The following is a 27,494-nucleotide window of genomic DNA, read 5'->3' as shown; positions in this document are numbered from 1 at the left end:
AAGAATAATTTTTTATAGTTGCTGAGGACCCTGCAAAATCGCTTACAGAGATATCTCCAGACTTTGGACACGCTTCACCACCACTGCAGCCTCCTTCTATGAACTCATTATCCACCGAGAACAGATTTCACTCTTTACCATTCAGTCTGACAAAGATGCCCAATACCAATGGAAGTATTGGCCACAGTCCACTGTCACTGTCAGTTCAGTCCGTGATGGGAGAGCTAAACAATGCACCTGTCCAGGAGAGTCCACCCTTGGCCATGACTTCTGGGAACTCCCATGGTCTGGAAGTGGGCTCTCTGGCTGAAGTTAAAGAGAATCCTCCTTTCTATGGGGTAATCCGTTGGATTGGTCAGCCGCCAGGACTCAATGAAGTGCTAGCTGGACTGGAACTGGTAATTTAATTTGACTTAAAAATTGCAGTTCTTCTCTGTCTGGAGTTTTGTGTAGTTTTCTCCCTATTATGCTTTTTTGTCAAAATGTTTTGTCCAAAAAGGCATCACGAGAGAAAAATTTTATTACCATGTCACCCGACTTCTTTGCCACCTGTGAAGCATCCGACCCACTTGTTACTGATGTTAGTTGATCTACGTTCAAGTAATGAAAACAGATTTTTAGACTAATGTATTTAGGCTCATTACACTGAACAGAATACAGTAAGGAAAGCAAGTCTGTTATCCGCTTTCCTTTTCTTCCTCAGTTTCCCTCCCCCAGTCAGTTCTTATATATCATCGGTTTTAAGATTAATTGCCATTTTTAGAGATTTTTTTGAGATCTTTATAGAGGGAAAGATTTTCCCTTTGGAGATTAGGAAAGAGTTTGGCCTTTCATGATCTGGAAGGAATAATTTGGGTAAATTTAACTTTGATTTATAAAATATATTTCTTAAGAAATTTGTTTGCATGCTAGTGAATACTACTTTTGGGAAGGGGAAAGTGGTTAAAATAAATCTCCTCTGCTCCTTAGTTTCAGTACTTGTGGAAACGGTTAGTCAGTTAACGAGGGGGAGGTTTAAGCACACATTCTGGAAGGAAATACATTGAGGACTTCACACTGGATTAAGGAATTCGTTTCTGAAATGATGAGCTCTGGGCCGAAGCACTGGTTAGTTGATCCCTTTTTCCTGATGGAGTTCTCAGGACAGGCGTGATGGGGGAATTCTGCGAAAGGCTGAGCCAGAAACACATCTTAGCAGCCTTTCTTCCTTGTATGCTCTGCTGTAAGGTGCAGAATAACACATACTGAAGCATTTGTTTTTCAGGAAGATGAATGTGCGGGCTGTACGGATGGAACCTTCAGGGGCACTCGGTACTTCACCTGTGCCCTGAAGAAGGCGCTGTTTGTTAAATTAAAGAGCTGCAGGCCCGACTCTAGGTTCGCGTCTCTGCAGCCAGTCTCCAATCAGATCGAGCGCTGTAACTCTCTAGGTATTCCAATGCCTTTCCTTTACCTACCAGTCTGGGGTGACCCTGCTTCTGATCTCAGGCCATTTGGCTGTAGGGGGTAGTGACAGCGTTTAAATATATTTCTTGCCCATGTTCATCAGGCATGTAAATTAGTAAAAATTTGCTACTTGGTGTGTAAGAAGGTTACAGTTGTCCCAAGAGGGGAATTTTGAAAAGAAAATATCAGGAATAAAATGAGATTTGGAAGGTGAAAAATAGTGGGACTTATTTTCTTCCTCCTTTGTCGCCAGCATTTTGAAAAATGTTTTTAAAATATTTTATTATTATTATTATTTTTTTAAAGATTTTATTTATTTATTTGACAGAGAGAGATCACAAGTAGGCAGAGAGGCAGGCAGAGAGAAAGAGAGGGGGGTGGGGAGGGAAGCAGGCTACCTGCTGAGCAGAGAGCCCGATGGGGGACTCGATCCCAGGACCATGAGATCATGACCTGAGCCGAAGGCAGCGGCTTAACCCACTGAGCCACCCAGGCGCCCCAGTACTGTGAAATTTTTTTGTTTTCTTTTTCGACTTGAGGATGTAATATCTCAGACAAATTATAAAATATTTGGGGAACAAAATATTTTACTTGGCAGATACTTTTTATACAGTACTTAATATTTTAAAGTGTTTTTTTAAATGGTGGAGGAAGTGAGGTTGAAATGGAAATAGCATTTTTGCAAGCCAAGCTGAAGAACAATGAACCCAAACCTACCTTTTACTTAGTTTTAAGTCATGCAACAAATTTTGCCTCTGAATACAAAAATGTATTTTACGAAGAAGAGCTATATGGGAGTACCTATTGGAAGAGTTAAAAGGGTACTTTCCATTTTCATTTTTATGTTTGCAGCATTTGGAGGCTACTTGAGTGAAGTAGTGGAAGAAAATACCCCACCCAAAATGGAAAAAGAAGGTTTAGAGATAATGATTGGAAAGAAGAAGGGTATCCAGGGTCATTACAATTCTTGTTACTTAGACTCAACCTTATTCTGGTAAGTTTCAAATGAATGCAATAGGGGTATTGTTCCGTGGGTGCTGAGACGCATGTGCAAGCCACGTGCTTGTTGCATGTGCGTGGAAGAAACTGCTACGTGCCTTTGAGTAAAGAAACCGGGTGACAGGGGAAGAGGAAAGAAAGGGAGATTGACACTTCGTAATACCCTTTGGAAACTATGGAACATGCTCTTGTGCTTGTATCCAAAAAACTACTATGAAAGTAATGCCGTGAGTGAGGAGGTGGGGGGGGGGGGCGCGGGGGACAGATATCCCGACGGTGTCCCGGAAATCATGTGACTGAAGAGGATTAAGAGAATTTATTTTAAAGAACTATTTTCATTAGCACAGTTGCCCTTATATATGTAGTTTATTCCAAAGTTGAGCGATTTAACGTGGCAGGAGGTTTTCTACTGAGATTGAACCAAGTATGGGGCCAGCTGAGTGTAACTGACCAGCTCCATACAGCCGCCTTGTAAGAGTTAGAAAGTCAATGGGGTGTTAACATTTTTAAAGTGGGGAGAAGAATTAACGTGGTGGGCCATTCTTTTTGGCAGAATACATTACATCTCTGAGGTGTGTGGACAAAAACAAGCCCAACAGAATTGATACAAGACTTTTTAGATTGCCTGAGAAAAATTTGTATTAGCCGAATTTCCTTTTTCTTTGATCTCAGCAAATCACTGCTGTTAGTCATTCAAGTGATTTTTGGCACAAGTGATTTTGGCATTTAAAAGAAACTTCTTTCTCTGCAGAGGGCTGTGTGGGGAGAGAAGTACAATATCTGGAGTGGGTTATATATTGCGTATGTGTATGCCTTGGGAAGTAGTTTCAAACTTCCTCCTCTGTTATCTTGGATTCAGATGCATAGGACCCTTTTCAAAACCTTTTGCAAAAAAGTTATCTTAATATACTTGAGGCATATTTTTGCCCTTTAACTGTCAATCTATAGTTTTTTTTCTCAGTATTGGTATTTTTAACTTAGAAGGATCTCTAGGTCCTGATGATTAAATGATGGGAACCTTAATGGTGTCTTTGGTTCCTGTATTAATGGAAAGCACTAATTTGTGCATTCCTTGCTCTCCACACTTGGAGTGTTTCTCTTCACATTCTTTTTAGTCTCTGTTTCCCAGAAAATATGGCTTTAGTATCTGTTTAGTATCTTTTTAGTATTCTGTTTAGTATCTGTAATATGTATATGGCATGAGGAAAAATATTCCTTTTATTTTACAGCTTGTTTGCTTTTAGTTCTGTTCTGGACACTGTGTTACTTAGACCTAAAGAAAAGAATGATGTAGAATATTATAGTGAAACTCAGGAGCTACTGAGGACAGAAATTGTTAACCCTCTGAGAATGTAAGTAGAAGATCTATAGTTATTTTGCCTTTAGATGGTGTCCCATTTGCTGTTTTTTTGGTATAGTAATTAATTTATACCTGCTTTCATTTTTAAGGAATGGGTGCAGATTTGTTCTCTTGATGAAGTATGATGATTGACCCTTTGCTGCCTTTACTTTTTAACATTTACTGCGTTTACTTATTTAATTTCTTAAATCTGGTTAAGGTGTGGCACATAGTGTATGCCATAAAGTGGCAAAACCATTTTGGTAGAGAATCATTTTAGTAATTGCAATAGGTTTAGAAAAGCTGATATAAAGTATGTGGTACTCTTATCTTCTGTTATAGCTGATTCTAGCAGTTACCTTAACAGTGATTGTGCTCTTTGGTCCAACTGGCCTAGTCTGGCTTCTTAATTTTATCTGGAAAAAAAAAAAGGAGCAAAGAAAAATTTTAATTTGCAGAGTAGCTAGTATTTAGTACTCTTGTATTAGCAAAAGATGTGATGTATTTTACTAACACATTTCTTAGTTACAGGAATATATTTAGGCCTCCCTGCACATCCCATAAAATTGTGTTTGGTTATTTCTTAGTTTATGAATTATAAATATGTCTTTCTTTAGTCACAGGAAGCAATTTGTGATGGTACAAGCCCAAGTGACGAGACATCTAGTAAAGACACTTCGTAAATGGTAGTAGTGACGTGTGATAATGTCACATTATAAAATTTAAACTATGAAGTGTTAGGGCCCTAGACTATAAAGGAAATCTGTTCACTTGGGAATATAGGGAACAAACTATCTAATTTAAAGTCCATATTAATTTAAATCTTGGGACCCTTTTCTTATTTAACAATTAACATTTAAAAATAGTTTGACCTAAGATTTTGAGACAAAATACAGAAGATTGAATAATAAAGGGCATCCAGAATGGCGTGTTGTATAACATGGCTAAGAAAATAAATTATTAGCAAATTAATCTCCCTCCTTATATCTTTTCTTTACATTCTGTAATGATGAAAATGACTCTTGTTTTCACCCTTTAAGATGATTATGAGTCTTGATTTCGGCACCAGTTATTTTATGAGGCAAATTTTTAAGTTTACTGTCCATTTCATCTCCCAAGTAATTGATAATGGAACAAGACAGATCAAATCCAAAACTCTACACCATTTCCTTCTTTCCTTCCCAAACATCTTAAGTCCATTAACAGACATTATTTGGATGCTGTCATCCAGCCAGTTAAGAATCATGCTTAACCAGACTCTGTCACCCTGTCCACAGCAAGGACCTTGTCAGGTGCCTTGTTGTGATCAAGATTCCCTGTGTGTGCAGCGTTCCTCTCTCTAGTGTAGCTGACTGGTTTCATTTGGTACTGAAGCCTCTGCTTTCTCTTTTCAAGCTCCTCAAAGGCAGCCCGTTTTATCACCTTAATCATTTTTGTATTCCCAATGGCTCACAGGTTAGATTACTGTGTGAAGTGGTGGATAGGGTACATTGGTTACAGAGAGTTAGCAAGTGAATGAATTGTCAATATACAAAATGGATCTTCGATCAGCTAGTTTTGACTTGCTCTTGTTAAACTTGTGCTGGCCTCTCAGCTTTCTTCCAAAGGCATTTTTAGCATTAGAATTTTGTCAGGGATCCCCGTGGAGTGTACTGAACGTGTCCTGTATTCAGATAAAGATGAGAGGCCGTGTCATGCACATAATGACCTCCTTGACTGCACATTTTCAGTTTTCAGTTTCTTATCAAGGCCCTTTACCATTCCCATTGGCAGCTTTTTCAGTGTCTGGTATTAAAAGGACTGGCCCTCAAAGTTTGTTTTTTTTTAAGTAAATGCTTTAATTTCTTTAAGCAAATAGAATCAGAAGACCAGTCATCGTAATTTAAAAATGCTTTTTCTTAGATTAATATATGACAGCTGCTAGTCAGGCATGGTAATGTCTGGGGTTATTCTGGTGCTAGATTTTTAATTTACAGACCTCAAGAAGCAGCCTATAACTGTGATTTTGAGAATAATTGTCTAGCCTAAGAGTTTATCTATGATATATTGAAATTATATAAGAACTGTGTGATTATCAAAATAGGTTATACTAATTTAATATATATATATACCAGTATTAATTAATTGTTTCTTACTAACATAGATACGGATATGTGTGTGCAACAAAGATTATGAAACTGAGGAAAATACTTGAAAAAGTTGAGGCTGCATCAGGATTTACCTCCGAAGAAAAAGGTGGCTTTTAATTTATAGGATATGCAATAAAAGTAACTTGAAAGCATATACTAAATTATTGGCAGAAATGTGTGTCTATGTGGTTTTGGGGATTTTATTTTATTTTAAACTAAAAATTCCTTTCTGTGTGATGTACAATTTTTTTAAAGTTCTTTTTTAAAGTTTTTACTTAAGTTCCAGTTAGTGTAATATTAGTTTCTGTGTAATGGACAGTTTTGCCCCCTTTTTGTAAATGCTTTATCTCTTCTAAAAGTGAGCGATCTATGGGAAAATGACCGCCTTCGAGAAGCTGTCTAGTTGTAGTACATTGAATTCATAAATAGTTTTTGTCTTTCCTTCCAGCAATGGTATTCGTCATTGTTTCCCTTTAGGGGTGAAGTGTTGCGTAGGGTTCATCCCCATTTTTCCAGTTACTTTCCTTGTTATAAAGGGTGTTAATGCAGCAAACTAAAATTGGGTTTATGGTCAGAGACCATGTTTTAATCTATTCTTCGCTAATGGATTTACTCAGAGATTCAGCTCCTGACTGTGAACATGTTAGCTGCCTATTATAACCAGCTATGATGTTTCGAGACTTGGTAGTCATTCAAGTAACAGGAAAAAACAAGATTATATTTCCAGTTTTATTCTACTTAACCCCGAGAAGAAATTAAAATTATTTCCTTATACCTGAATTATTATACCTTTTCATACACAGTAAAGTTTTTAATAACAAAATTGGATTGTCCTGCTTTGTCATCACTATTAAATATCCTTTATAGTTTTCATTAGGGAGGAAAACTTGAGATATGCTTTTAATTGAAAAAGTATCAATTATGAAAGTGAATTTAGAATCAGAATATAACTATTATAAATAAAAATGGAATGATTTAGGGGCGCCTGGGTGGCTCAGTGGGTTAAAGCCTCTGCCTTTCGCTCAGGTCATGATCCCAGGGTCCTGGGATTGAGCCCCACATCGGGCTCTCTGCTTGGCAGGGAGCCTGCTTCCTCCTCTCTCTCTGCCTGCCTCTCTCCCTACTTGTGATCTCTACCTGTCAAATAAATAAATAAAATCTTAAAAAAAAAAAAAAGGAATGATTTAAAAATTTTGTCTGTGACTTATTTTTTTATTTTCTCCTAGATCCTGAAGAATTCTTGAATATCCTGTTTCATCATATTTTAAGGGTAGAGCCATTGTTAAAAATAAGGTAACTTTTAAATTGTTACAGAAATATTGGAAAATAGGCAATCTTCATTTTCTCTGCCATCATTCCATAGAAATGGTTTCTTTAGTGATTACATAATGTTGTATTTGTTTAGGAATTTTAATATGCTAGGTTCCTACAGTGCAAATTAATTTAACTATTTAATTATGTAATTAATTAATTTAATTATTGTCCTCCCCATAGTATCATACTTAACTGGAAGAGTGAATCCAGTGTAAATTTGTGCTTTTAAATTTAACCCTGATAATTAATATTATTACAAGTCATTTTCTTACAAAATTGTACATATTTTTGTAATTTAATTAATGAAAGATTCTAAGGGAAATTAAGATTCTAAGAGAATCTTATTCTAGGAGTGCCTGTGTGGCTCAGTCAGTTGAACATCCAGTTCTTGATTTCAGCTCAGGGAATGATCTCAGGGTTCTGGGATGGAGCCCGGGTGTCTGGCTCTGCACTCAGTGGGGAAGTGGGGAGTCTGCCTGAGATTATCGCCATCTGTCCCCCCCACCCCCCCACCCCTGCTCAGCTTACTCTCTCTCTCTCTCTCTAAAGTGGATAGATTAATCTTAAAAAAAAAAAAAAGGAGAGAGAGAGAATCTTATTCTAGCCTAGTCAAATACCATGAGAATGCTGTTTTAGATGATCTGTCCCTCAGAGAATTAGTTTAGCCTCGTATTAGCTCTCTTGTTCCCAGTTTTGTAACTTAGCCTTTTTTGCCTCCTCCATCTTGAATGAAAGTCTCTAATCTAATGTCCTGAAGTTGTTAGCGAGATAGTCTAAATGGATGAATTTTCCAAATGGCTTAACGTTCCCAGTCTAAATGCTGGACCGTTTTATACTTTAGCTTGGGTTCCTCTGTTGAAAATCTTGCTGATTTACTCTTTACTTCCTAAGAGCTGGTCACAGACAAATACTCTTACACGTCTTTGTGTTGGAAGTGATATTGTTTGATGCCAGTGGATAGGAGGAAGGGAAAGGAGGATAGTGCCACAATTACAGTTTGGTATTGTTTGGAAGTTTTAATTAATGAAAGAAGACATAATGCATAAATGTCAAGAATATGTATCTATTCTCTATCCAAAGATGGTAATAGCTATGTGTACATTTAGAAATCCTAGAGAATTGTTCAGAAACTACTGGAATTAACATAAGAATTTGTAATTTGACTGTGTAGACAATAATCATGGGAAAATCAATAGCATTTCTGTATATCTTCTAGCAAATATGAAAAAGGGATGCTTTCATACTTCATGGAAGTTTAAAATGCCAAGAAATCAATTTTATTGAGATGTGTTTTTTAAAAGACTTGCCCAGAGCTCAAAGGTGATTTGATTAATTAGTGAGAAAGATTGTGTTCCAGGTAGGAATAGTAAATTACTTAGAGATGTTAATTTTTTACAGAGTGATTTGTACCTAAACAGAATCTTAACTTTTTTTTTTGAACTCAATAAAGTGATTTTAGAGTTCTTTACAGGATGAAATGGGTGAAAACACTGAAGTTTGAAAGTTTTTTTAAAAAAGAGTTCTATTATAAGCTATAAGGCAAAGCAATAGACATTAAACAGTGTGATACTATATAAAAGTAGACCAATAGACCTGAATAGGAAGCTCAAAAATAGAATCTCAGTATAAGTCAGCTTTCAGACACAAATGAGGAAAGAAAGCTGTGTTTAATATATGATGTGGGAAAGGGGAGGCGAACCATAAGAGACTATGGACTCTGAAAAACAACCTGAGGGTTTTGAAGGGTCAGGGGTGGAAGGTTGGGGGAACAGGTGGTGGGTAATAGGGAGGGCACGTTTTGCATGGAGCACTGGGTGTTGTGCAAAAACAATGAATACTGTTACGCTGAAAAAAATAAATAAAATGGAAAAAAATATATGATGTGGGAAATGTCACAGGCTATTTGGGAGAAAAAAGTCATTTTTGTTTTCCTCTGGAAGACTTAAATTTCAGATGATGAAAACAATTGTCTCCCCCCCCCCCCCCCCCCCCCGCCGCACTGTAGTCCAACACCCTTTGAGAATGTCATAGACTCTCAGTAATAACAAGGATGAAAACAGCTGCAAATCTCAGGGGGTGAGGAGGGCTGGATACGTGTAGGAGTGCGTCTCAGTGCTTGACGGGTTTGGAGAGGGTCCTGGGAAGTTCTGCCACCCCTTGGAGGGGTCACTGCTCCCCTCCCCTTTCAGCAGCCTCTTTATTATAGGGAGGCACTCGTTTAAAGATTATAAGAAGATGTAAAAAGATACATTAGCTTTTCTTTCCCAAGTGTCATTCTTTACCTGCACAAGCTTGCTTTCTGAGGGAGAGTCTGCTGATGTAACAGCTAGGAAGAGGAGTACGGTAAACTCCGAAATAGTGGAATAGTCTGAGAGACTGTGCAGAAGTCTTACAGGACTGACAAGATGAAGGATGTAGCCACCTGGGAGGATAAATGCGGATTTGATAACAAATGAAATCAAACGAAAATAGAATTCCCAGCAATAGAGTTTAAAAGTGTCTATGTCTGTATATATGCTTTCTGGCCGGGAAGGGGTGTGTTACTGGATGCAGTATGTACAGCTGAAGAGAGAATTGCTCATTTGGAAGGTAGATCTGAGGAAAGTACCTGGAATGTAGCCCCAAGGGAAAGAAGTTGGAAAACAAGAGAGGGTAAGAGATGTGGACGACAGATTCTAAATGCAGTTCTAGGAGACACTAGAGAGAATGGGGAAGAAGCAATATTTTGATAGATGATAGCTGAAAAATTTCCAGAATTTTTGGCAGACTTAAGTTCCAAGAAGAAAGGTACACAGGATTCCTGAGCAGGAAGAACCAGGACTAAATCACCTAACTCAGACACTTACTGCAGATAGTACTTTAGAAAGACAAAGCTGCATTTAGAACAAAGAATAGTCCCTAGAAACAATGAAGAATTAAGGTCAGAAATGTAAGTTAATTAAGCCTTCATATTCAAAACCAGTAACAGTAGTACTGTACCAGTAGTACTGGTAATGATGACTCCTGTGGGGTATTAAAGAGAAGGTGAAACTGAAGTCATAGCTACTGGTAAGAGGATAGTGCACGGAGGCAAAGAAAGAAAAATTGCAAGAAAAAGAATGAAATAAAATCAGCAACAGGAAGCAAAGTTGTAGGCAGTGTTACTGAGTGCCTCTCATTGTAGAACATGGTCTGCGTGTTCTATTCCACAGTGCTAGATGGTGCAGAGTCGGTAACGAATTTTAGTGGCTACCATGAAGGTCTGTGTTACAAAGGTAGACAGACCAATTATTGTACAGTTCCATGAATGTGTTTATCTCCTCCATAGATAATATGTTTTCTTTTAAGGTCAATGCAGCTTTTGTACCCTTTTGCTTTTAGATTTTCCTAGTGGAAAATGGCAATCTAAATTGTACAGTTTTGTACCATCCAGTACAAATTACAACCAGCTTCGTTGTAATTCTTGTGTATGACTTACTAATTACTCCAGGGTTTTAGCCTTCTAAAAATGGTGGTAATGAGATTTAGGTGCTTGGTTTTTTTTCTCCCCCACATCCCAACCAGGCTCCTAATCTGTCTGCCTCAGTATCGCAAAGCTGTTGGTCATCTTCTCATTTCTGGCTCCCTTCTCTCGATGTCTGCCTCCTGGGTTCCCGTCAGCCACAACTACTCTTCCCCCTCACCATTATTATTTCTAATTGTTGCAGCTTCTGACCTCTACCACTTTATGCTTTCTTAGTTTCCTGTCCTATTTTTTTCCTTTTACTTGCATTTTTTTTATTTTATGCTTCTGGCTTTTACAGAAAAATGCTGGTCTTTTACAGTCATCAACAACCAAGTAAAACATTGATCTAGCATAACCTTCAGGTTTTTTGGTTATCATTTGTTTTTATTTGTTGTGGGTTTTCATGAATCTCCTGGTTTTGTTAACAAGCAAGTTTTGTTTATTCCAGGAGATAAGTTGCTTTGGAAAGCTGAGGGCTTCTGAAGGTTGGTCTCTGAACAACTGTTCCATTATGAACACTGTGTTAATAAATTTCTATAAAAATCTTGAAATCTAGCTGTAAATAGGTTGATTGTATACCCAGAAACTCTGCTGAAAAGGTAAATAGTAAAGATTATCAGTCCTTTTGGTAGAGTTAGTTTTTTAAAGATTAATGACAATCTGTAGTAAAGTATTTAGTTAGTTAATTTAAGATTTTATTTATTTAAAGAGGAGAGCGAGCACATGTGTGAGCAGGGGAAGGGGCAGGTAGAGGGAGAGAGATCTCAAGCAGACTCCATGCTGAGTGCTGATCCCAACCTGGGGCTTGATCTCTCAACCCTGAGACCATGACCCGGAGTCGAAATCAAGAGTTGGACTCCTGGGGCGCCTGGGTGGCTCAGTGGTTTGGGCCGCTGCCTTTGGCTCGGGTCGTGGTCTCAGGGTCCTGGGATCGAGTCCCGCATCGGGCTCTCGGCTCGGCGGGGAGCCTGCTTCCCTCTCTCTCTCTCTGCCTGCCTCTCTGCCTACTTGTGATCTCTCTCTGTCAAATAAATAAATAAAATCTTTAAAAAAAAAAAAAAAAGAGTTGGACTCCCAACAGACCGAGCCACCCCAGGCGCCCCTGGGCCTTAAAAAAAAAATTTTTTTTTTTTAAATTTTAAAATATTTAAAAGGACAATATGAATAAATTGGTAACACTGTGACGAGCATGTAGTCGGAGCTTACTTGGTACTTGTTGAGTAAATGAGTGATGGTCTAAAGAGACAGCATGCTTTCCTGGAAAGAATAGTCAGTGGTTGATAGGACACCGGGTTTCTACACCTAGCTCCGCTTTAAGTTGCTGGGAAGCAATGACTATTTTTAATAGACCTCAGGGCCTTCATTTTAGACGTGAAACATTGGGTCTGTCCCATTCAGAGATACAAGAATTTCTTTTCCTCTTTCAAGCACTGAATGCTTTTTAGATTTTAAACAGTTCTTCAATAGTTTAATGGGTTGTTGATTAAAAATACTTTTAAAATTTGGACAGTTAAGTTGAACCAAGCAATTTTAGCTTCTGGTTATTATTGTTCAGACAGTGCTTCTCGCTGCAAATGTTATTCCTTTATTTTTCTGCTGACCACTAAGGGGACTTTTGGATATGAAAACTAAGATAAGAACTCATTTTTACGGTTTTATGCAATTTACGTGTAATTAATTACTCTGCATTATTGTCTTTCACCTGTTGTTTGCATGACCTGGTGACACCATCCATGTCATAGGGTTTTCTGTCCTCAAATACTGCTGGGACAGCTTCGTGTTCCAACTGAAGCATTTTGTAGAGAAATCATATGTTTCTTTCTGCATGTTTTTAGATCAGCAGGTCAAAAAGTACAAGATTGTTACTTCTATCAAATTTTTATGGAAAAAAATGAGAAAGTTGGAGTTCCAACAATTCAGCAGTTATTAGAATGGTCTTTTATCAACAGTAACCTGAAATTTGCAGAGGTTAGTGATACTATATTTTATGGAACAGTCCTTAGTAATCTTGAAACTACTACTAGATTTAATAACTGTTAATTTTTTCCCCCTGAGAACACAGTAACTGTTAACAAAACACAAATTAAAAAAAAAAAAGTTCAGCATTTCACTTGTAGAAAATGCCTTAGAATTAAGATTGGACTTTCTGGATTTTTGGTGCCAAAGAAAATATAAAGTTAATTTGTAACTTGAAAACTTTTAAGTAGTTTTTGAGGGAAAAGAAGAATTGTGCTTTTTTTTTAAACTGTCATTTTACCCAGTTTAACGTTTTACCTAAGCATAGTAGCCAAACATCAAAAAAGAATGTTTACTTTTCCTTCAACAAGAGACAAAATAAATTCACTTATATTGGTTTGTTAGTGAACAATTGATAGAAATTATTTTTCTTTTATTGTTTTCTGTGTCTTCATGATCTTAGTGGTACATGCTTGTGGTTTATTTTTATTGAATTTATTTCTGAAAGAATGTTCTGGTAAAGCTTTTAACGGCTACAGTTATTTGTTGAAATAGAAGAAATGGTGTCCTTGGGTGACCACAGTTTCTTTATTATACTTGCCAAAACAATTTTTCTAAAATGTTTATTTTAAATCTAAACCCACAGTGGAGTGTTACTCTAGAAGGTCATCATATTGTTAGAGCCCCAGGGTTGTTGACCTGCTCGACCTCTGGGTGTCCATGGAATGGATCCTGGACCACTTGAGAACTTGTGGCTTAGTGGTGCTCTGGCCATGACATTCACGCTCGGATCCCATGTACAGGCTGTCCGTGTTACGGCAGAACCACTACTTGGCATGAAGACCAGGACTGCTTCAGTTTCATAGGGAAATTTTTTTCCAGCACTTCGATTCTAAAAATACGTTTATCTTGTTTTTAGGCACCATCATGTCTGATTATTCAGATGCCTCGATTTGGAAAAGATTTTAAACTGTTTAAAAAAATTTTTCCTTCTCTGGAGTTAAATATAACAGATTTACTTGAGGACAGTAAGTATAAGATTTTTTAGTTTGTTTTGTTTACTTTTCACAAATAGGCCAGTCTCATTAATTATGAGTCAGAGTCTAACAGGATGCAGTTCTTCTAAAAGGCAATTCAGTATCTGAAGAGCCTAGAAATACTAAGCTAGTACTTCCAGTTCTAGGTGTTCCAAGAAACTAGAGATGCAAGTCAATATTCTATATGTGAATGTATTTATTGTCACATGATGAAATTAGGAACAAGCTATTTGAGAAGAGTAATTAAATGAATTATGGTGTATCTATGCAATGAAACCACTGCTGTTAAACTTCATGTTTGTGAAGACCAGACTGCATGGAGGTAGTTATGACATAATATTAAGTGAAAAGGGAGGTCGGTCCTTTCTATAAGAGGACACCCCCCCCCCACGCACATGCACACACACACACAGGGTTACATAAATCTGCAGATATAAAATTACTGGAGAAAATTCACAATGTTGTGACAATGGTTATCTCTTGCTAACTGAAATTGTAGATGCTTACAGTTTTCTTCTTTATGTTTTTTTGATTCTTTGAATTTTCATCAGTAGACCTTTCATAATTGTGTGAAAACATTCTAGAATACACTGTTTTTAAAAAACTGTCACTTGTCACTGTTTTTAAACAATTGAGCACCTGGGTAGCTCATTTGGTTAAGTGTCTGCCTTCAGCGCAGGTCATGATCCCAGGGTCCTGGGACTGAGCCCTAAGCCCCGAATCAGGCTCCCTGCTCAGTGGGAAACTTGCTTCTCCTTTTCCCTGCCTCTGTCCCTGCTCTCTCTCGGTTGCACTCTCTCAAATAAATCTTAAAAAAAACAAAAAACCAACTGTCACTTGATCATAGAAAATGTCTTTTAAAGATATCCCGAGTCCATGGAAATACAACATAACATTTATGGGGACAGACAGGGGTGGACTCGTCGAGTCTAAGTCCTCAATGAAGCTTACCTTTTCCTTTTAATTTTTTTAATGGAAGAATGCATGTTTAGAGGCCCCATAATCTCTCTCCCACCCCTGCCATTTCAGCCCCCAGGCAGTGCCGGATATGCGGGGGGCTCGCCATGTATGAGTGTAGAGAGTGTTACGACGACCCTGACATCTCCGCCGGAAACATCAAGCAGTTCTGTAAAACCTGCAACACTCAAGTAAGTTTGACGCCCCTGAGTGGGGGTCCTCTCCTTAAATAGGAAGTTACTGGTAGTTGGAAACCTTTCAGGTTTTGGAGAGTTTGCAAAACCATGATTAACCTGAATTCATAATCAAGAGGTGTGGCTCATGTGTCTTCTGATTCCCCGGGGGCTGTTGAGAAGTACTTGGTTGCCATTTATAGGATTGAGTTCAGTTAGAGGAGTGGGGCCCATCTGCTGCAGACACTGAGTCTGGCTCACCAGTGACATTCTCTTCCTGGTCCATCTCAGGTCCACCTTCACCCCAAGAGACTAAACCACAAATATAACCCGGTGTCACTTCCCAAAGATTTACCTGACTGGGACTGGAGGCACGGCTGCATCCCCTGCCAGAAGATGGAATTGTTTGCCGTTCTCTGCATAGAGACGAGCCACTATGTCGCCTTTGTGAAGTATGGGAAGGACGACTCGGCCTGGCTCTTCTTTGACAGCATGGCGGACCGGGATGGTATTTTATTTTATTTTTATTTCTTTACTTTTTAAGATTTTACTTACTTATTTGAGAGATAAAAGAAGAGAGAGAAAGGGAGAGCACCAGCGAGGGGAGGGGCAGGGGGAAAGGGCGAAGCAGGCTGCCCGCTGAGCAGGGAACCTGACCCAGGGCTCGATCCCAGGACCTGTGACCATGACCTGAGCTGAAGGCAGATCCTTAACCGACTGAGCCACCCAGGTGCCCCCAGGATGGTATTGTAAGAACTTCTCTTCTACATGTGGCACCGTTTTGGTTTGTAGTGGGGTAGAGTTCATAGAGCATAGTCTGTTCTGAGTAATAGAATAGTGTCTGTGGAAAGCCTCTCAGGAGTATGTTGGTGCCGGAGTCTTTCTATCTTGAAATGCATATGCGGCCCTGTCACTGAATTAAGGAATAATCGCATTGTGACATTTGACACACTGTGGTTTTTATTAAAGGAAGAATCCTAAACTTCTTATTTTAGTGCTGAGAGGTTTTCCTTTCAGCTTCGTCTCCTTTTACTCTCGGGCTCCTCTCCTTGCCCGTACCCGCCATAGTCGCCGTGTTGTCTTCTAAACGACGAAGCAAAGGATAGAAATTAATTTCTTCTTTGGAAGAATAAGCCTATTCTGCGTGTAATGTTTCTTCCCGAAACGGGGAGCGTGCTGCCTCTTCTGGGCCGTGTTCGAGGACGCTTTGGCACAATTTAACAAGCACCTAACGAGCGCGTGTGCAGGAACAGGGGCTCTCACGTAGCTGGAAAGCATCCGGGGGTTGGACGTTTGGAAAAGCCTTTGAGAGGCCGGGCCGGGAGAGCCTTTCTGGGAGCCCCTAAAACCACCCCAGCGTCCTCCTTCAGTCTGACGATGTGTGAAACAAAGCCTTGTGAGCCTGGCACAAATACATATTTAAAATTTAGGGAAGTGAAATATCATTCATTTTGCTAGATGTGCTCTAAACCTGATGATCTCATGGTGGAGCGTCGGGTCCTGTCTGGGAAGGGACACAGGACATGAGGGTTGGTTGTGTGATTACGTATATGGAACGCTATTCCCTCACTCAGGATATGCTTCCTTTGACTAATTTTATTCCATTGGCCCCAGAATCCTTTTAGAAACCAAGAAGTGAGAACACTAAGACTTAAAAGGACCCTTGAACTTCTAGGAATCAGAAGTAAAATACGGTCCTTCAGATCTTGGAAGGCAGCCTCCGCTAAATTTAGAGTTGTAAAATCACTTTGGTAGGTCAGGGCGGCCAAGGGGCTTAGAACTCGCCTGCCCTAAATAGACTTCTTCCTCTTTTCCTCAGGCGGCCAGAACGGCTTCAACATTCCTCAAGTCACCCCGTGCCCAGAAGTGGGGGAGTACCTGAAAATGTCTCCCGAGGACCTGCACTCCCTGGACTCCAGAAGGATCCAAGGCTGCGCACGAAGACTTCTCTGTGACGCATACATGTGCATGTACCAGAGCCCGACCATGAGTCTGTACAAGTAATGGGGCATCTGGGCAGGGGCGGCGGCCGGAGGCGCGGTGGTCCGCTCTCATTTGCCCCGAGCTGGCGGTTTTGTTCCGCGTCCATTGCCGGCAATGGATGTCTTTGTGGTGGTGATCCTGCCGAAAAGGAGTCCTGTGTTTAAAAAAACCCATTGCTTTTGTGTTACTGAAGTATTTAATAAGAAGCATTTTGCACTCTAGAAAGTATGTTTGTGTTGGTTTTTTAAGAAGTCTAAATGAAGTTATTAACACCTGAAGCTTTAAGTTAAGTGCATCGATCATACGATATTTTTGGAAGCATAAAATTTTAATTGTGACAGTTTAAAACCTCTTTTAGTCCATTAAAGATGTAAATAAATGTGTCTTCTTTATGGACCAAGGATATGAAATCATTTTTCCTTTTAGCTATTGGTTGCCTTGAGGAAGAAATATGTTGGCTTTATTAAGAGTCTGCTTTCAAACCAGTTATGATAATTGTGCCGAGTTTGACTTGTTAATTCTCTCTTATATAGTGCTGAGTCCCGCATGCACGCATCCCGCTGAGCTCCTGTGTCTCTGCCATAGTGGCCAGAAAAGTACTTCCATCCCTTTAATGGTGGTGTTTTCTATTTGTTCTGGTTTTGAGGCATCTCAATGATTTTTGTCATAAAACGTCTATTTTTGATGTAATTTCCCTGGGGGATTTGAATATACAGCACCTGAAGCTCTTCCTTCACACCAATAACTGTCAGCTGAGAAGTTTGGTGGTGGTTGTCGTTGGTGTTTGGTTGTTGTTGTTAAGGCTCTCTAACTATTTTATGGAACAGGGCACAATGAATTTTATGAAGGGTCGGGGTGATAAATAGATTTCTACGCAAATATGTTGCTCATCAGAAAATAAATTTGAATCTGGAAAACTCATGAAAATCTCCCTGAAGAGATGTATTGGCTTTCTAAACCTCTTCTGTTGTGAGGAGGACTGTCCAGAAGGTAAGCGAGGTCGGCCAGTCTGCTCACTGAATCTGGCTTGAATTTGGCGGGAAGTCATGGCAGTTACGGGTCCGATTCGTTACTGAAATGTTTGCAGCAGCTTCGTCGTCCTCCTGGTGAAATACGTAGAATATGGATGTGTTCTTAGCTCATGTCCACAGCACGTGTCTAGAGCACAAGTGGATGTTGTAGATTAGAACTGCAGATTGTAAACGTCTGTGCCATGGAACGTGCTGTGGTCTGTGTTTTCTCTGAGTGTCCTTTTGTGGTAATGTTGTCCTTCTGGAAAGATTCCCTAACCACGCAGAAAGAAGAGTTGTCATGTGTATATAGCATATGACTTCATAAAACATTTAATGTCAAGTGAAAGCAGAAAGAGTCTTTATAAGCCCTGTAGTTAGTTTCTTTTAAGTCATGTTTACCTTTGGTCCTGTCATTCCATTTTGCTAATACTTATTAGCTTTATAAATTGTAGCAAGGTACAAAAACCCTTTCTTTCATCTTGTAATTTTTTCATTTTTGAAATGAAAAAGCACATAAATTTTGCATGAGGTTTTGCTGAATGCTTGAGTGGGGCTGGCAGGTGGGTACTGGGTCAGAGGTTGGGGGTGTGGAACCCAGGCCAGTGTGGCTGGCGCCGCTCCTGTCCTCCTTGGGAAACAAGGGCGGGACCTGGGGAGCACGATATCTGAGGTCTTCTCCAGCTCTGACCTTCTGCAAGATCGATCACCCCTTAGTAAGGCGGTGTTGAGTGAATAAATGGATGAATGAGCTTATCAATGTGATTTTTAAAAAATTATCTGGAAGAATGACCAGGAATCTCTTTCTAGGTAAGAATGGATTTAACAGTTAAAAATGAGAAAGTTCCTTTTCTTTGAAACAAAATACACATTCAAGAAGGTCTGTCCTGCCCGGCCTCTTGTGGCAGAAGGCTTGAAGAAGACTCATCTGGATGCGTGCACGGGGTTTCCCCCAGGATGTGGAGGCTCCTACCTGGGGGAGGGGCCACATCCATTGATTATTTCTAAGGAGATCTCCTTCAAGTGGAACCTTATGTCCTTTCACTGTTACCTGGGGGAGGGAGTGCTCAGTAAGGGGAAGCTGGGGCCAGCCGTGGTGTTCTCTGTGGAGGGGTGAGGCTCTTCCCTTGGCCCTGGATGGTCCTTCTGGGTGGTCCCTCCTCGTCCCTGTCTCGGCAGAGCCCATGTGGCAAATGGGCACCCTCAGGACTGGCACCTGTATGGCACCGGTGGCTCATGTACCTGGTGATTTATTTAATTTTTAGCCTTAAATTTCCTTTAATATTTTCCTGTTGGCTTCTAAAATGTTTTGGTTATCCCTTTTTCCAAATCCTATCTAAAATCTAGATGGCAATAGAGTAGAATTATTTATAACATGGTTTATGCTTCATAGCTACAAATAGAAAATGTAACAAGTCCTGTTCGCCCACCTCCCAACTAAATTCACACTTGTAAGTGTGTGTGTATGTGTGTGTGTGTGTGTGTGCGCGCGCGTGTGCGTGCGCAGGCTTAAGGGGAAGAGAGGGAGATGGGGGGGGGACCCTGTTGTGAGGTAGAGGCTAAGTGTGTTTGTCCCTCACAAGCAGCTTTATAAAGGAGTTACAGTTTGACTCCATCCCTGAAAGAATGTTTTGTAAGACTGAGAAAACGCATGGAAAGCCAAGAGAAACAGTAACAGAAGTCAGTGACATATCGTTGTTAGAATTGCTAAGGATGACCTCCTTAGAATAGTTTAGGATTTTTGTAATTCACATTTGCCAAAGCATCATAGGTGAATGGCTTCTTTCTGTCCCTCGGATTCATGTATTTTTTCACCTAACCCATAATTCAGTAGCAAGAGAAAGGCATAGTAATGAATTTTATGCAACTAGTATCGTCCTGCCGAGTCCTGTTGTTTGAACTTGGCGTCTTAAGTTCAGGCTTTACTCCCCTGAGCCAGCTAGATAAGCTGCACCCGCTCGGCCAGTCGGAGACAGGTGAGCCAGGAACACAGCATTAGGCCTTAGCTAAGCAGCTGCCCGCCAGTGAGTACTTACTGGGCGTTTATTACTGAGAACTGTGCCAGAAGGGATCGGAGACAGCGTCCCTGCCTTCGAACGGCTTAGCGCCTACTTCTGACCACAAGGTTCCTACTCCTGGTTGCTTCAGTGTAAGGACACCAGGTCTGGGACTCAGTAACAGAAAAAGAAGTGATCCGGATCCACCCCTTTCTCTGGCTCTTGCTCTGTTAGCCTTAGATGACTGCTTCCCTACTTTGGACCTTCGTGTCCTCTGTATAACAAGGGGGTTGGACTATCACATTTTATGGAAAGAAATACAAACCTCTGGGTCCCAGGCCACACCCGCTGGATCAGACTCTTCAGGAGTGGCGTCTAGGGGGGCTGTGAGTAAAAGGCTCCACCAGTGATCCCGATGACCAGCCAGATTTGAAAACTACTGAGCTAAAAGATCTCAAAAATACCTTTTATGTGGCTGTGTGGTTGTGTAATGTTATGGCATTCATTATTTTACATAAATGTGGGTAATTAGATGTTTATCACATTGTTTATCTGTGTTTACGAATGAATTTATATAAGAAATACATTTGAGTATATATATACCTCAACCTACTGTTTCCTAGAGGTGTTAGCAGTCGTTGGAACACACACACATCTTAAGGGGATATTTGATATTATTTACCTGGACGTTTGTCTTCCATTTTATTTCTTTAGGGGAAACTGAGGCTCTCTGTGGGTACCAAAGAAATGGAAAAACAAAACTCTTGTGCAAAATTAAAACATTATTTCGTACTATCTGTGATTTGATGAAAATTTTAATGTCACATGAGATTTTTTTCTCTGGGGTAAAAGTCTTCTTATCATGAAGCAAAATGTCCGTGTTAAAGTAGGTGGAGTATAATGTTTCAAATTAAAAATAAGATCTCCTTCCCTGGGAGTTAGTGATGTTAACAGCACACCCACGGTTCCCCGTCAATGAAAATAATACTTGAATCCCCCAAGGCATGCTGGGGGCGTGGAGGAGGAGAGCGTATTCAAATGGAAACCAGCGTGCCCACGGGAGAGTGGAGGCTGGAGGACGACGGAAGGTAACCCCCTCCAAGCCCATGTGGTGCATGGGGCCCCACGAGAAGGCAAGGCCGGGTCTCTGTGTGCCTCCTGAGGTCCTTGTCACTTGTCAGAGACTAGGCTTATCTAGGGCGAGGCTTCCTGCAGGGGATTTCCCTTGCACTTGTCTGTGTTCCTCCCAAAAGTCTCACTGGAGAGAAAAGAGAAGAAAGGATGCTTCATCTTACTGTACATCCTGGGGCAGTGGCAGAGTCTCTCTTGAGTCAGGGAGCAGTGCTGAACAGTGGCCAGCAAACGTGGCCGAAGGCAGGGGAAGGAAATGCAGGGAAGGAGCGATTCCTTCTTCCTGTTGCTGGTCAACGCCGGCGTTTGCAGGTGTTCACTCCAGAGCCCGACTTGATTTTCTGACCCTCAGGCTGGACCATGTTCATTTGCTCACATGTCAGAGTCTCTCATTTGCTCACAGAGGCTGGGGGAACGGTTGGGGGGGCAGAGGCCCAGTTACGGGGATGAGTGCTCCTCCCAGGGACCACACGCCTCCCCTCTCTCTTGCAGTCCTAAACACTGTCCATTCCTGTTTTGTGCTTTTTTCTGGAGAGATTATGTTGGAGACTCCACATGGTTTTGTTTAGTGAAATGGCCTATAGTACTGTCGAATTTTAACTCCAGAGAGTCCAATGTCCTGTCACAAACATTCACTTTTTTTTTCAATCCCATTTGAACCTTCCCGAGGAAGTTGTGATTATTCATAAATTTTGGTGTAAAGGAGCACATTTTGTACTGCATTTCGCATATCTGGTGTCTTGTTCAGCATTTTTTTTTTTTTTTGGTCTAAAGAACATGCTGTATTTATGAAGATATTCTTTAAAAAATAACACCCCATAAAATATCCCTTTACTATCAGATTGCTCTGATTTAGCCTTAATTTTGTTAAATTTTTTAGAGATGAATGAAGTGCTGCTGTGGAAAGAAATGTACTATATATTATTTCTGTATCATTAAAATTAAATTTTTATGGTTCCTTTTCCTCGATTTCTTTGGGGATGGGTTTCGGGTTACGGGAAACTGGCATTGGGTGTAACCTCTTATGTTGTTGCCGGTGCTAGGCAGGTGCCCCCTTTGGGGGGAGAAGCTGTACCTGGAAGCACAGCCTCTGCCCTCATTATGACTGTTCTAGAAAACCTCACAGACTTTTCCTGCTCTGGGCCATGTGCCAGTGAGTTGCCTTCTGGCATCACGGTTCCTAGTAGCCTCTTGAAATAACTGGGCATTTCCGAGCTCTGGCCCTGATGAGGGCTGAGTTCTGCCAGTCTCTAAACCACTCCAACTAGCAGTTGCCCTCCTGAGCCTCGTCGTCTCTAAGCATGGGCACAAAGCTGTCAACTAGAATAGTGTGTCCGGGTTCCCCACGGCTGCCAAGGAGGCCATTCAACACTCTGCTGTCCTCTCTGACCCAGAGAAATGATCACAGGATGCGACGCGGGCTGACGCTCTCATCTTCTAAGAGATCAAGGCTTCCTCAAGAATTCCTTGGAGTTCATTCAGGTCCCTTGTTGCCAAGGTAGGGAAGCCAGAATGGTCTAAGTGATACTGATAATAATAGTATGTTCAAGAACCTTCTTGTTTCAAAAGCCTCTGGCAGGACAAACACATCGGTGATGCAGAAACAGTGCCATTTTAGCATCCTTTGGTCAGACTCCAGGGTTTGTGCGCTGTGTCCTAGGTGCCATTCTTAGGGGGTCTGGGTAGGTTAGTGTGGCAGTGAGGGTGTAGGCTCACGTGCCCACCTGTGGGGAGGGACCACCCAGTGAAAATGAGTCCCAGTCAGAGGAGAGCGGAGCGGCTTGGCAGAGAAAGCACTAGCCCATTCTAAGCCTCCCTTCCTGGGGCCAGGCTGGGTGCTGTTCTCACTCTTCTGGGGAGGTAGGTCGTCCCCCATGATAGTCTGCAGCTCTCAATCCCACCTGTACGCCAAAGTCGAGCACAGAGACTTCATACCTAGAATGCCGGTCCCTGGCCAAGCGGTTGGGATCTGCAGGCAGGGCCCATGAGGCACTGGGTATTTTTCAAAGCTCTTTACATCTGTCCCTCTTGCAGCAAGATTGAGAGCCACTTATCGGGAGGACTGGGGTTTTTTGAGAGATATAATCTACTTGTCATTCCCTGGTGGAGCTCTCTGCTCCGAAAAAAAGAGGATTGTGAACTTGGCCAAGCTCCCAAGGGGACGTAGAAAATCCCTTCTGGGGCTCCTGGCCTTGGCTCTGGAGAAAGAGCCTTGGAACTGTATGTTGGATGTGTTCTAGAGGCAGGAGAAAGCCCTTGGAAGAGGATCAATTTCACTGCTTCTGAGGAGGGCTTGAACAGAGGTGCCCTCAGGGGCATGATGATGGTGCTCGTCTCTCCATTCAGGGACTATTCCAGATGGTGTGTAAACTTAGATGGCATAAACAAGAACCGCCCCCCGCCCCCAGCTGAGTCGGTAAGAAGTAAAGGAGTCCTCAGGAAGAGTCTTGGGTTGGGGGGGTCAGCCGGTGTGCTGCACTGCAGACAATCACCTCTGGGCGCGTTGCCAGCTTTGGAAGACTTCTGCAGTGCGAATTGTCACGGGAGGGCCAAGTAGTCCCTGACGGCTAAGCTGGGAGTTAGGTGAGTGAAGACTGATTTGGGCAGCATGGACAGAGAGGAACCCATCCAGCAGAGATCTTCATCCCAGATGCAAATTGTACCCGCTGCATGGACTCTTGAACTTCATGCATCAAACCATTCCCTGACTTTTAAATACTTTTTCCAAAGTAGCTTGTGGTCACCAACTTGGCCTGGGCTGCCTTCTTGAGCCCCTTTCCCCCACTCCTCCCCACTTTGTGAGGTGTTGAATGGGACCGTGGAGGTCTAAGCTTGTGGGTGCCAATCAGTGGCAGGCACGGTCTCACCAGCCTGTGCGGTAAATGAGGTCAGGTCTTGGACCGTGATCCGTGGCGTCCTCGCCACCCCTTCTGAATAGCTAAAGGGAGGCAAAGCTGCTCCCTGGAGTGGGGCAAGCTGGGGTTACCATCTTGCCATCTACATTCTATGTATTCTTTTTTTTTTTTTTGGGTTTTTTTTAATATTTATTTTTATTTGTTTATTTACAGCATAACAGTGTTCATTGTTTTGGCATCACACCCAGTGCTCCATGCAGTACGTGCCCTCCCTATTACCCACCACCTGGTTCCTCAACCTCCCACCCCCCCCACCCCCCTGCCGCCCCTTCATAACCCTCTGGTTGTTTTTCAGAGTCCATAGTCTCTCATGGTTCATCTCCCCTTCCAGTTTCCCTCAACTCCCTCTCCTCTCCATCTCCCCATGTCCTCCATGTTATTTGTTATTCTCCACAAATAAGTGAGACCATATGATACTTGACTCTCTCTGCTTGACTTATTTCGCTCAGCATAATTTCTTCCAGTCCCGTCCATGTTGCTACAAAAGTTGGGTATTCATCCTTTCTGATGGAGGCATAATACTCCATTGTGTATATGTACCACATCTTCCTTATCCATTCATCCGTTGAAGGGCATCTTGGTTCTTTCCACAGTTTGGCGACCGTAGCCATTGCTGCAATAAACATTGGGGTACAAATGGCCCTTCTTTTCACTACATCTGTATCTTTGGGGTAAATACCCAGCAGTGCAATTGCAGGGTCATAGGGAAGCTCTATTTTTAATTTCTTCAGGAATCTCCACACTGTTCTCCAAAGTGGCTGCACTAACTTGCATTCCCACCAACAGTGTAAGAGGGTTCCCCTTTCTCCACATCCTCTCCAACACATGTTGTTTCCTGTCTTGCTAATTTTGGCCATTCTAACTGGTGTTAGGTGGTATCTCAATGTTGTTTTAATTTGAATCTCCCTGATGGCTAGTGATAATGAACATTTTTTCATGTGTCTGATAGCCATTTGTATGTCTTCATTAGAGAAGTGTCTGTTCATATCTTCTGCCCATTTTTTGATATGATTATCTGTTTTGTGTGTGTTGAGTTTGAGAAGTTCTTTATAGATCCTGGATATCAACCTTTTGTCTGTACTGTCATTTGCAAATATCTTCTCCCATTCCGTGGGTTGCCTCTTTGTTTTGTTGACTGTTTCCTTTGCTGTGCAGAAGCTTTTGATCTTGATGAAGTCCCAAAAGTTCATTTTTGCTTTTGTTTCCTTGGCCTTTGGAGACATATCTTGAAAGAAGTTGCTGTGGCTGATATCGAAGAGGTTACTGCCTATGTTCTCCTCTAGGATTCTGATAGATTCCTGTCTCACGTTGAGGTCTTTTATCCATTTCGAGTTTATCTTTGTGTACGGTGTAAGAGAATGGTCGAGTTTCATTCTTCTACATATCGCTGTCCAGTTTTCCCAGAACCATTTATTGAAGAGACTGTCTTTTTTCCATTGAATATTTTTTCCTGTTTTGTCGAAGATTATTTGACCATAGAGTTGAGGGTCCACATCTGGGCTCTCCACTCTGTTCCACTGGTCTATGTGTCTGTTTTTATGCCAGTACCACGCTGTCTTGGTGATCACAGCTTTGTAGTAAAGCTTGAAATCGGGTAACGTGATGCCGCCAGTTTTGTTTTTGTTTTACAACATTTCCTTAGCAATTCGGGGTCTCTTCTGGCTCCATACAAATTTTAGGATTATTTGCTCCAGCTCTTTGAATAATATCGGTGGAATTTTGATCGGAATGGCATTAAAAGTATAGATTGCTCTAGGCAGTATAGACATTTTAACAATGTTTATTCTTCCAATCCAAGAGCATGAAACAGTCTTCCATCTTTTTGTGTCTTCTTCAATTTCTTTCATGAGTGTTCTGTAGTTCCTCGAGTACAGGTCCTTTACTTCTTTGGTTAGGTTTATGCCCAGGTATCTTATGGTTCTTGGTGTTATAGTAAATGGAATCGATTCTCTAATTTCCCTTTCTGTATTTTATTGTTGGTGTATAAGAAAGCCACTGATTTCTGTACATTGACTTTGTATCCTGCCACGTTACTGAATTGCTGTATGAGTTCTAGTAGTTTGGGGGTGGAGTCTTTGGGGTTTTCCATATAAAGAATCATGTCATCTGCGAAGAGAGAGAGTTTGACTTCTTCCTTGCCAATTTGGATACATTTTATTTCTCTTTGTTGTCTGATTGCCGTTGCTAGAACTTCTAATACTATGTTGAACAAGAGTGGTGAGAGTGGGCATCCTTGTCGTGTTCCTGATCTCAACGGGAAGGCTGCAAGCTTTTTCCCATTGAAGATGATATTTGCTGTGGGTCTTTCATAGATAGATTTTATGAAGTTCAGGAATGTTCCCTCTATCCCTATACTTTGAAGTGTTTTCATCAGGAACAGATGCTGGATTTTGTCAAATGCTTTTTCTGCATCAATTGAGAGGACCATGTGGTTCTTCTCTCTTCTCTTATTGATTTGTTCTATCACACTGATTGGTTTGCGAATGTTGAACCAACCTTGCAACCCAGGGATGAATCCCACCTGGTCATGGTGGATAATCTTTTTAATGTGCTGCTGGATCCTGTTTGCTAGGATCTTGTTGAGAATCTTTGCATCCATATTCCTCAGTGATATTGGTCTGAAATTCTCCTTTTTGGTAGGGTCTTTGCCTGGTTTGGGGATCAGGGTAATGCTGGCTTCATAAAAAGAGTCTGGAAGTTTTCCTTCTGCTTCAATTTTTTGGAACAGCTTCAGGAGAATTGGTGTTATTTCTTCTTTGAAAGTTTGGTACATTCTATGTATTCTAAACAAGTGTGTGTTTTACTCTTTCGGGTCATCTCTGCAAACTTGAGACTATTTTGTTAAGCTGTACTTCCAAACCGTGCCCCTGTAGGCCGTCCCTTGTGGGTGACCAGCGCAGATGGAAAGCTAAAGTGCAGTCTAGGGTTTCTGCTCAGAGGTCAAGTCCTCCCAGAGGCCTTCTTCACAGCCTGCATCAGCCGGTGGTGTGTTGGTAAATGTTTAACAACCAGCTCCCCAGGGAGAGAAAAAGCCCTGATCTGTAGCCTTCGCTGATTTTGCGGTGTAAATCCTCTCACTGTGGCGGGTGGCTAGCTCCCAGCGTGCCGTCTGCAGGTGGATTTGGAAAGAGATGCAAGTAGGATTGCACGTGCATATATAGCGTTTCCACTGACCGGATAGAGAGCTAAGTACCTGAGCATAGATCAGGGCGGCAGCCACAGCCCTTAGAACAAACCCAGCTCTCCGCCTGCTTCTGGAAACGTTTTATTGGAACATAGCCCTGTCCATTCCAATTACACATCTATGGATGCTTTTTCCCAGTGGTTACCACGGAAACTGTGTGCCCCGCTCAGCCTAAAATATTTACCGTCCTGTCGTTTACAGAAAAAGTTTCCTCACCCCTAGCATAGATAATTGTAAAATGTAAGATAATTCAGAAGCGGTGAGTTTTAAACAGAACTTATTTAATGAAATTTAATGATAACTTTTGAATATAACTTATTAGCTTATGTAACTGAACTTGGAGAATAGATGTGTTTAAGAACTGGCTCTCAAACTTCCTGAAAATGTAGCAGTCAGCTTCTGTGAGCCGGCTCCGGGTTACCAGTGGTCATCGAAGGCGC

At 41.3% G+C, this 27,494-nt stretch overlaps 1 protein-coding gene across 5 annotated transcripts in view; it reads left to right on the top strand.

The window, feature by feature from the left end:
• CYLD (CYLD lysine 63 deubiquitinase) overlaps positions 1 to 21,910 on the top strand; it is a 67,764-nt gene extending 45,854 nt beyond the window's left edge. For all 5 annotated transcript variants that reach the window (XM_045987755.1, XM_045987758.1, XM_045987757.1 and 2 more), the window contains 11 exons: positions 19 to 398; positions 1,265 to 1,430; positions 2,299 to 2,440; positions 3,675 to 3,797; positions 5,928 to 6,019; positions 7,140 to 7,206; positions 12,547 to 12,679; positions 13,587 to 13,695; positions 14,734 to 14,852; positions 15,126 to 15,342; positions 16,654 to 21,910. In XM_045987755.1, coding sequence (XP_045843711.1) covers positions 19 to 398; positions 1,265 to 1,430; positions 2,299 to 2,440; positions 3,675 to 3,797; positions 5,928 to 6,019; positions 7,140 to 7,206; positions 12,547 to 12,679; positions 13,587 to 13,695; positions 14,734 to 14,852; positions 15,126 to 15,342; positions 16,654 to 16,838 — 1,733 coding nt within the window. In that variant the 3' untranslated portion in view covers positions 16,839 to 21,910. The remainder of the gene's footprint in view (positions 1 to 18; positions 399 to 1,264; positions 1,431 to 2,298; positions 2,441 to 3,674; positions 3,798 to 5,927; positions 6,020 to 7,139; positions 7,207 to 12,546; positions 12,680 to 13,586; positions 13,696 to 14,733; positions 14,853 to 15,125; positions 15,343 to 16,653) is intronic.
• The last annotated feature ends 5,584 nt before the right edge of the window (positions 21,911 to 27,494 follow it).

Source organism: Meles meles, chromosome 19, assembly GCF_922984935.1.
Source record: "Meles meles chromosome 19, mMelMel3.1 paternal haplotype, whole genome shotgun sequence".
NCBI lineage: Eukaryota > Metazoa > Chordata > Mammalia > Carnivora > Mustelidae > Meles > Meles meles.
This window is presented reverse-complemented; position numbering and strand designations above follow the sequence as displayed.